The following is an 11,025-nucleotide window of genomic DNA, read 5'->3' as shown; positions in this document are numbered from 1 at the left end:
CCAGAGTTGCCACATAAAGGCACAATGGTCGGATTTAAAAGATTTGGCCTGGTCATTAAGGTCAAAATTTGCTAAGAAGTTAATATTAGATGTATTTATGAAAACCATTCATGGTGAACTGATATTATAAAAGGGGAAAAAAAACAGTCTTTACGTTTTGTTTTTCCATTTTGCTACGTACCACCATCGCGTTGGGCCATACTTCCCTCTAGCTTCATGCTTTTTTTTCAGAATTGCTGTAACTCCTTATAACCTCTCCCTATAACTTCCTCTATTGTCTCACTATCACATCACAAATGCTAAGTCTGTGCAAAGAGACATATGACAGGCACACAAAGCTTTGGGAGGGGACAGGATGCTGCTGTGGTCCCAGCACGTACAGGGTTAACACCCTTTACCTCTTCCTGTCTGTGTCAGTTTTGGGACTACAATCGTCCAATCAGGAAACGCCTCAACATCACATGGCACATGACAGGGGTTGTGTTGGGCATACAGCACCAGCTTTCTGAGTACCCCTAGAATCTGCCCCCCAGGTGGGGTCGCAGGGGTTACCACAACATCAGATCTACCAAGGTGCCTATTAGAGGTGGTAACACCAATTAACAAAAGAGGCAGAAGCGACCTATATTCAGGATGTTTTCAAGGAAGAAGCGGGAACTGATGAAAACTCCGTCCTTATCAAAGAAAAGCAGAGCAGGAAGCCCAGCACCACAAAGCGTGAGTCTGTCTGCACCCGACACCCTTCGCCAGCTCACTACTGACTACTAACACTTCTCATTATACTTATCATACCTAGCATGGCTTTTCAATTTTCTGCATGAATTCCATTTTAAAGCATTTTTAAATGATGTATTAAAAAGCTTGTGTCACATGTCTAAAGAAATGATATAACTTTGGTGTATATTTTAAATATCTATAATATAGTAGAAACTGTACGTTTTGCTGTAGTAGAGTTTCTATATAGCCAGTAGATTCCATTTTTGAATCTCTGTGCAAACGCTTACTCTTTATGTAAAAAAAACTCCATGCCTGTTTTACTGCTATCCTACTACATGGGTATCTTAATAGTTTCTTAGTCTGTCTGGCTTCATTTATGCCCTAGCCGATATAGAACAGTAGGCTTCCGTACAATAGCTGCATCCGCCAAAAGGCAGTCATGGATTTGAGATATGATGACTTTTTCATGGCATATCATGACTTTCTCTAACCATCAACTGACTTACATATTTGATTTTAATTTAAGAACACGCGAATTGCTAATACTATAGTTATTCTGGCCATGAAAGATGAATATACAGTGGGGCAAAAAAGTATTTAGTCAGTCAGCAATAGTGCAAGTTCCACCACTTAAGAAGATGAGAGGCGTCTGTAATTTACATCATAGGTAGACCTCAACTATGGGAGACAAACTGAGAAAAAAAAATCCAGAAAATCACATTGTCTGTTTTTTTAACAATTTATTTGCATATTATGGTGGAAAATAAGTATTTGGTCAGAAACAAACAATCAAGATTTCTGGCTCTCACAGACCTGTAACTTCTTCTTTAAGAGTCTCCTCTTTCCTCCACTCATTACCTGTAGTAATGGCACCTGTTTAAACTTGTTATCAGTATAAAAAGACACCTGTGCACACCCTCAAACAGTCTGACTCCAAACTCCACTATGGTGAAGACCAAAGAGCTGTCAAAGGACACCAGAAACAAAATTGTAGCCCTGCACCAAGCTGGGAAGACTGAATCTGCAATAGCCAACCAGCTTGGAGTGAAGAAATCAACAGTGGGAGCAATAATTAGAAAATGGAAGACATACAAGACCACTGATAATCTCCCTCGATCTGGGGCTCCACGCAAAATCCCACCCCATGGGGTCAGAATGATCACAAGAACGGTGAGCAAAAATCCCAGAACCACGCGGGGGGACCTAGTGAATGAACTGCAGAGAGCTGGGACCAATGTAACAAGGCCTACCATAAGTAACACACTACGCCACCATGGACTAAGATCCTGCAGTGCCAGACGTGTCCCACTGCTTAAGCCAGTACATGTCCGGGCCCGTCTGAAGTTTGCTAGAGAGCATTTGGATGATCCAGAGGAGTTTTGGGAGAATGTCCTATGGTCTGATGAAACCAAACTGGAACTGTTTGGTAGAAACACAACTTGTCGTGTTTGGAGGAAAAAGAATACTGAGTTGCATCCATCAAACACCATACCTACTGTAAAGCATGGTGGTGGAAACATCATGCTTTGGGGCTGTTTCTCTGCAAAGGGGCCAGGACGACTGATCCGGGTACATGAAAGAATGAATGGGGCCATGTATCATGAGATTTTGAGTGCAAACCTCCTTCCATCAGCAAGGGCATTGAAGATGAAACGTGGCTGGGTCTTTCAACATGACAATGATCCAAAGCACACCGCCAGGGCAACGAAGGAGTGGCTTCGTAAGAAGCATTTCAAGGTCCTGGAGTGGCCTAGCCAGTCTCCAGATCTCAACCCTATAGAAAACCTTTGGAGGGAGTTGAAAGTCCGTGTTGCCAAGCAAAAAGCCAAAAACATCACTGCGCTAGAGGAGATCTGCATGGAGGAATGGGCCAACATACCAACAACAGTGTGTGGCAACCTTGTGAAGACTTACAGAAAACGTTTGACCTCTGTCATTGCCAACAAAGGATATATTACAAAGTATTGAGATGAAATTTAGTTTCTGACCAAATACTTATTTTCCACCATAATATGCAAATAAATTGTTAAAAAAACAGACAATGTGATTTTCTGGATTTTTTTTTCTCAGTTTGTCTCCCATAGTTGAGGTCTACCTGTGATGTAAATTACAGACGCCTCTCATCTTTTTAAGTGGTGGAACTTGCACTATTGCTGACTGACTAAATACTTTTTTGCCCCACTGTAAGTTAGCCAAAATGGCAAATTTAGCACTAACCAGTGAAATTGTTACTACTGATTGTATCGGAGTAGCTAACAGCATCTAACCAAAGAAAAGTATAGATCAGGCTAAACTATGTTCCAAATATGTAATGATGGTGTGAATTTCACGTCAGGTCACAGGGTGAGTACAGGAAATGTAAAAATGTATAATAATAATAATAATAAAATGTCAAAAAGTGCACGTGAGTTTGGGGCTTTAATGCAGCCTATTGAGAAGTCTCCTTAGGCTCGGTTTACATCTGTATTGGAAGCTTCATTTAGAAAATTAGCTACAGATACCACAGTATTTGCTGGGGAGAACAAAACCCATTATGCTGCACTGTTTTTTTTATGGATAAATGGCAGATGCTATGATGGAAATCTGAAAGGCTCTATTATAGTTAATAAAATGTATTGATTTTATTTGGAATAGATTTTGGGTTTTCCCTACCAATGACAGAAAGCAAAAGTAGAAATGTTTAGCGCAGATGTGAACAGCCTTATAAAGGGATCATCTTCAAATAATTCTGTATGTTCATCTTTATGTTGATGCTTTCTAAAAGTGCTACTGTGGTCACCATTGTATACAAACCTTCCAGATGTGATGCTGTCATTTCACAGATGTGTAGAGGAAGGGAGGCTTATAGTAACATAGTAACATAGTAAGGCTGAAAAAAGACATTTGTCCATCCAGTTCAGCCTATATTCCATCATAATAAAACCGCATATCTACGTCCTTCTACAGAACCTAATTGTATGATACAATATTGTTCTGCTCCAGGAAGACATCCAGGCCTCTCTTGAACCCCTCGACTGAGTTCGCCATCACCACCTCCTCAGGCAAGCAATTCCAGATTCTCACTGCCCTAACAGTAAAGAATCCTCTTCTATGTTGGTGGAAAAACCTTCTCTCCTCCAGACACAAAGAATGCCCCCTTGTGCCCGTCACCTTCCTTGGTATAAACAGATCCTCAGCGAGATATTTGTATTGTCCCCTTATATACTTATACATGGTTATTAGATCGCCCCTCAGTCGTCTTTTTTCTAGACTAAATAATCCTAATTTCGCTAATCTATCTGGGTATTGTAGTTCTCCCATCCCCTTTATTAATTTTGTTGCCCTCCTTTGTACTCTCTCTAGTTCCATTATATCCTTCCTGAGCACCGGTGCCCAAAACTGGACACAGTTCTCCATGTGTAGTCTAACTAGGGATTTGTACAGAGGCAGTATAATGCTCTCATCATGTGTATCCAGACCTCTTTTAATGCACCCCATGATCCTGTTTGCCTTGGCAGCTGCTGCCTGGCACTGGCTGCTCCAGGTAATTTAGGTTCTTTAAGTTTATAATTAACTAGGATCCCCAAGTCCTTCTCCCTGTCAGATTTACCCAGTGGTTTCCCGTTCAGTGTGTAATGGTGATATTGATTCCTTCTTCCCATGTGTATAACCTTATATTTATCATTGTTAAACCTCATCTGCCACCTTTCAGCCCAAGTTTCCAACTTACCAGATCCATCTGTAGCAGAATACTATCTTCTCTTGTATTAACTGCTTTACATAGTTTTGTATCATCTGCAAATATCGATATTTTACTGTGTAAACCTTCTACCAGATCATTAACCCCTTCATGACCGGGGGATTTTTCGTTTTTCCGTGTTCGTTTTTCGCTCCCCTCCTTCCCAGAGCCATAACTTTTTTATTTTTCCGTCAATTTGGCCATGTGAGGGCTTATTTTTTGCGGGACGAGTTGTACTTTTGAACGACATCATTGGTTTTAGCATGTCGTGTACTAGAAAACGGGAAAAAAATTCCAAGTGCGGTAAAATTGCAAAAAAAGTGCAATCCCACATTGGTTTTTTGTTTGGCTTTTTTGCTAGGTTCACTAAATGCTAAAAATGACCTGACATTATGATTCTCCAGGTCATTACGAGTTCATAGACACCAAACATGACTAGGTTATTTTTTATCTAAGTGGTGAAAAAAAATTCCAAACTTTGCTAAAAAAAAAAAAAAAAAAAAAAAAAAAATTGCGCCATTTTCCGATACTCGTAGCGTCTCCATTTTTCATCATCTGGGGTCGGTTGAGGGCTTATTTTTTGCGTGCCGAGATGACGTTTTTAATGATAGCATTTCGGTGCAGATACGTTCTTTTGATCGCCCGTTATTGCATTTTAATGCAATGTCGCGGCGACCAAAAAAACGTAATTCTGGCGTTTCGAGTTTTTTTCCCGCTACGCTGTTTAGCGATCAGGTTAATACTTTTTTTTATTTGATAGATCGGGCGATTCTGAGCGCGGCGATACCAAATATGCGTAGATTTGGTATTTTTTTTATTGATTTATTTTGATTGGGGCGAAAGGGGGGTGATTTAAACTTTTATGTTTTTTTTATTTTTTTCACATTTTTTTAAACTTTTTTTTTTTACTTTTGCCATGCTTCAATAGCCTCCATGAGAGGCTAGAAGCAGGCACAACCCGATCGGCTCTGCTACATAGCAGCGATCTGCTGATCGCTGCTATGTAGCAGAATTGCACGTGTGCTGTGAGCGCCGACCACAGGGTGGCGCTCACAGCGACGGGCAATCAGTAACCATAGAGGTCTCAAGGACCTCTATGGTTACCATTCACAAGCATCGCCGACCCCCGATCATGTGACGGGGGTCGGCGATGACGTCATTTCCGGCCGCCCGGCTGGAAGCGGTAGTTAAATGCCGCTGTCTGCGTTTGACAGCGGCATTTAACTAGTTAATAGGTGCGGGCAGATCGCGATTCTGCCCGCGCCTATTACGGGCACATGTCAGCTGTTCAAAACAGCTGACATGTCCCGGCTTTGGTGCGGGCTCACCGCGGAGCCCTGCATCAAAGCAGGGGAGCCGGCATCGGACGGTATAGTACGTCCGATGCCGGTAAGGGGTTAATGAATATGTTGAAGAGAACAGGTCCCAATACCGACCCCTGCGGTACCCCACTGGTCACAGCGACCCAGTTAGAGACTATACCATTTATAACCACCCTCTGCTTTCTATCACTAAGCCAGTTACTAACCCATTTACACACATTTTCCCCCAGACCAAGCATTCTCATTTTGTGTACCAACCTCTTGTGTGGCACGGTATCAAACGCTTTGGAAAAATCGAGATATACCACGTCCAATGACTCACCGTGGTCTAGTCTATAGCTTACCTCTTCATAAAAACTGATTAGATTGGTTTGACAGGAGCGATTTCTCATAAACCCATGCTGATATGGAGTTAAACAGTTATTCTCATTGAGATAATCCAGAATAACATCCCTCAGAAACCCTTCAAATATTTTACCAACAATAGAGGTTAGACTTACTGGCCTATAATTTCCAGGTTCACTTTTAGAGCCCTTTTTGAATATTGGCACCACATTTGCTATGCGCCAGTCCTGCGGAACAGACCCCGTCGCTATAGAGTCCCTAAAAATAAGAAATAATGGTTTATCTATTATATTACTTAGTTCTCTTAGTACTCGTGGGTGTATGCCATCCGGACCCGGAGATTTATCTATTTTAATCTTATTTAGCCGGTTTCGCACCTCTTCTTGGGTTAGATTGGTGAGGTGACCCTTATCATGTTCCCAAGAAAATAAGACTTATTTAATGTCTGGAATGTTTCAGTATGAAAACATATCCAAGATTGACATGCTAAGCATGACGAAATGAGGAGACTTAAAGCCGCAATGCTCCTCTGGGAAATATGCTAATTATGCAAATTCTATCTTCAGAGAGGAAGAGAACTAGAACTCTAGTGCCACCTATTGGAAGTAGCAATCCTACAAGTCAATGTCAACCCTTTAACGATCCTTGTCACATGACTTAGGATAATAGCCAAACCAGAATCTCAATTTGTAGACACTGTGTTTCGGGGTACTGCCCTTCGTCAGTGCAAAGTGGAGATCTGATTTGGCTGTGTCAGAGGCGTCCGACCGATATCCAAGAAGTATCATTTCTCCTTGCGGAGATTGACATGCTAAGCATGATGAAATGAGGAGACTTAAAGCCGCAATGCTCCTCTGGGAAATATGCTAATTATGCAAATTCTATCTTCAGAGAGGAAGAGAACTAGAACTCTAGTGCCACCTATTGTAAGGTGGCAATCCTACAAGTCAATGTCGACCCTTTAACGATCCTTGTCACATGACTTAGGATAATAGCCAAACCACAATCTCAAATTGCAGACACTGTTTCGGGGTACTGCCCCTCGTCAGTGCAAAGTGGAGATCTGGTTTGGCTGTGTGAGAGACGTCCGACCGATATCCAAGAAGTATCGTTTCTCCTTGCAGAGATTGACATGCTAAGCATGCCAAGATGAGGAGACATAAAGCCGCAATGCTCCTCTAGGAAATATGCTAATTATGCAAATAATCTCAACAGAAATGTTAATTGTCAGATTTAGTCCTAGTCTTAAGTTTTGTGGTTTGATTTTGCCTTCTCATCCATGTAGGAAGCTCAACGTAAAGATGTCCTAGAGTCCTCTACAGAAGGATCTGGTAACCCTGCAGTTAGCAGCCCTCTTCCAAGTGGAACCCTGAAAAGACCGACAAGTTTAAGTCGCCATGCTAGTGCTGCAGGAATCCCCTTGTCTTCTCCCAGAAGCAAATCCAGTAAACCAGGAGGAGCCCCAAGTCCTCCTGAAAGTGGAGAAGGACCGTTTATTGAAGTGGAAGACATCTCACAGCTTCTTGGAGATGTAGCAAGGTTTGCAGAACGGCTTGAAAAGCTACGAGATGTGGTACTGACAGATGGTAAGTACTACTGTGGTTGACCACATAAGTATCAGACATGATAAAAAAAGGACACAGTTGCGATTATATTTTTCTTCCACTAATATCTGATTATAGTCTAGAATGATAGTATAGTAAAGTATGAAAGTCACTTCATACAGCACATGTTAAGGGAACCTGTCAGGTCTGATAATGCTATTAAACTGCAGATATAGGATTACTGTAATCTGGAGGTTTTTAGCGTTATGAACATGCCCGGCCACCATACTTAGAGTGTGGGAACTGGGAGAATAGAACTTATCTCCTCCAGGAGTCCCCGACTTTCAGTCATACAGGCGTCCTGACACAGCTACAGACACCATTCACACCACTGACAGCAGCGGCTGTAGGCGCACCCTGACACTTAACTGACGGCACATTCAGCAGTGCATCAATGCAGAGTCAGCTGTCAGTCACTTTCATAACTCTACTAACCTGCAGATCAACCCCATAGCTGTAATATAGGGTAATTATGTTATCTGACATGACAGGTTCCCTTTAAACTCCAACAGGCCCATTAACCCCTTAATCCCATATGACGTACTATCCCGTCCAGATGACCTGGGACTTAATTCCCAGGGACGGGATAGTACGTCATATGCGATCGGCCGCGCTCACGGGGGGAGCGCGGCCGATCGCGGCTGGGTGTCAGCTGCCTATCGCAGCTGACATCCGGCACTATGTGCCAGGAGCGGTCACGGACCGCTCCCGGCACATTAACCCCCGGCACACCGCGATCAAAGATGATCGCGGTGTGCCGGCGGTGCAGGGAAGCATCGCGCAGGGAGGGGGCTCCCTGCGGGCTTCCCTGAGACGATCGGTACACGGTGATGTACTCACCGTGTACCGAGCGTCTTCTCCCTGCAGTCCCCGGATCCAAAATGGCCGCCGGGCTGCATCCGGGTCCTGCAGGGAGCACTTCCGGGTCAGGATCAGGCTGCAGCTGCAGCTCTAATCCTGCCCGGCTGTATGTCAGATCACCGATCTGATAGAGTGCTGTGCACACTGTCAGATCGGTGATCTGTGATGTCCCCCCCTGGGACAAAGTGAAAAAGTAAAAAAAAAAATTTCCACACTTGTAAAAAAAAATAAAAAAAAAAATTCCTAAATAAAGCAGAAAAAAAAAAATATTATTCCCATAAATACATTTCTTTACCTAAAAAAAAACAATAAAAGTACACATATTTAGTATAGCCGCGTCCGTAACGACCCGACCTATAAAACTGGCCCACTAGTTAACCCCTTCAGTGAACACCGTAAGAAAAAAAAAAAAAAAACGAGCCAAAAAACAACGCTTTATTATCATAATGCTGAACAAAAAGTGGAATAACACGCGATTAAAAAGACGGATATAAATAACCATGGTACCTCTGAAAGCGTCATCTTGTCCCGCAAAAAACGAGCCGCATATAGCATCATAACCAAAACAATAAAAAAGTTATAGTCCTCAGAATAAAGCAATGCCAAAATAATTATTTTTTCTATTAAATAGCTTTTATCGTATAAAAGCGCCAAAACATAAAAAAAATGATATAAATGAGGTATCGCTGTAATCGTACTGACCCGAAGAATAAAACTGCTTCATCAATTTTACCAAACGCGGAACGGTATAAACGCATCCCCCAAAAGAAATTCATGAATAGCTGGTTTTTGGTCATTCTGCCTCACAAAAAATCGGAATAAAAAGCGATCAAAAACTGTCACGTGTCCGAAAATGTAACCGATAAAAACGTCAACTCGTCCCGCAAAAAACAAGACCTCACATGACTCTGTGGACCAAAATATGGAAAAATTATAGGTCTCAAAATGTGGAGACGCAAAAACTTTTTTGCTATAAAAAGCGTCTTTTAGTGTGTGACGGCTGCCAATCATAAAAATCCGATATAAAAAACGCTATAAAAGTAAATCAAACCCCCCTTCATCACCCCCTTAGTTAGGCTAGGTTCACATTGCGTTAATGGGTTAACGCTAACGGACAGCGTTGCACGGCGAAAATGTCACAATTAACGCCGTGCAACGGGTCCGTTAGCACAACCATTGACAGCAATGTGATTTTCGGGTGTAGTGCATCGCTAGAGCGTGCCATTTTCGGCTCGCGCTAGCAAGGTGCCATTCTTTTGTGGCGCGCCTCAGACGCTGCTTGCAGCGTCCGCGGCGCGCCCGAGGTCCGATCCCCGATCTTCCAGAGCGGGGATGTTAACGCGACCACTAAACACGACACCTAAAAAGACATTGCGTTAGCGCAATCCGCCAGCGCTAAACGGATTTCCCTAACGCAATGTGAACCTAGCCTTAGGGAAAAATAATAAAATTAAAAAAAATGTATTTATTTCCATTTTCCCATTAGGGTTAGGGCTAGGGTTAGGGCTAGGGTTAGGGTTTGGATTACATTTACGGTTGGGATTAGGGTTGGGATTAGAATTAGGGGTGTGTCAGGGTTAGGTGTGTGGTAGGGTTACAGTTGGGATTAGGGTTAGGGGTGCGTTTGGATTAGGGTTTCATTTATAATTGGGGGGTTTCCACTGTTTAGGCACATCAGGGGCTCTCCAAACGCGACATGGCGTCCGATCTCAATTCCAGCCAATTCTGCATTGAAAAAGTAAAACAGTGCTCCTTCACTTCCGAGCTCTCCCGTGCGCCCAAACAGGGGTTTACCCCAACATATGGGGTATCATCGTACTCGAGACAAATTGGACAACAACTTTTTGGGTCCAAGTTCTCTTGTTATCCTTGGGAAAATAAAAATTTGGGGGGCTAAAAATCATTTTTGTGGGAAAAAAAAGGTTTTTATTTTCACGGCTCTGCGTTGTAAACTGTAGTGAAACACTTGGGGGTTCAAAGTTTTCACAACACATCTAGATAAGTTCCGTGGGAGGTCTAGTTTCCAATATGAGGTCACTTGTGGGGGGTTTTAATGTTTAGGCACATCAGGGGCTCTCCAAACCAACATGGCGTCCCATCTTAATTGCAGTCAATTTTGCATTGAAAAGTCAAATGGCGCTCCTTCCCGGTTGGGATTAGGGTTGGGATTAGAATTAGGGGTGTGTCAGGGTTAGGTGTGTGGTAGGGTTACAGTTGGGATTAGGGTTAGGGGTGCGTTTGGATTAGGGTTTCATTTATAATTGGGGGGTTTCCACTGTTTAGGCACATCAGGGGCTCTCCAAACGCGACATGGCGTCCGATCTCAATTCCAGCCAATTCTGCATTGAAAAAGTAAAACAGTGCTCCTTCACTTCCGAGCTCTCCCGTGCGCCCAAACAGGGGTTTACCCCAACATATGGGGTATCATCGTACTCGAGACAAATTGGACAACAACTTT

At 42.8% G+C, this 11,025-nt stretch overlaps 1 protein-coding gene across 1 annotated transcript in view; it reads left to right on the top strand.

Moving 5' to 3' along the window:
- The first annotated feature begins 456 nt into the window (after positions 1-456).
- Positions 457-11,025, top strand: part of ARHGAP45 (Rho GTPase activating protein 45) — a 161,044-nt gene continuing 150,475 nt past the window's right edge. The window contains exons 1-2 of the mRNA XM_069739975.1: positions 457-717; positions 7,388-7,688. Coding sequence (XP_069596076.1) covers positions 634-717; positions 7,388-7,688 — 385 coding nt within the window. The 5' untranslated portion in view covers positions 457-633. The remainder of the gene's footprint in view (positions 718-7,387; positions 7,689-11,025) is intronic.

Source organism: Ranitomeya imitator, chromosome 1 (assembly GCF_032444005.1).
Source record: "Ranitomeya imitator isolate aRanImi1 chromosome 1, aRanImi1.pri, whole genome shotgun sequence".
In the NCBI taxonomy this organism is placed as follows: domain Eukaryota; kingdom Metazoa; phylum Chordata; class Amphibia; order Anura; family Dendrobatidae; genus Ranitomeya; species Ranitomeya imitator.
The sequence above is the reverse complement of the archived record's forward strand: the minus strand, read 5'-3'. Positions and strand labels throughout refer to the sequence as shown.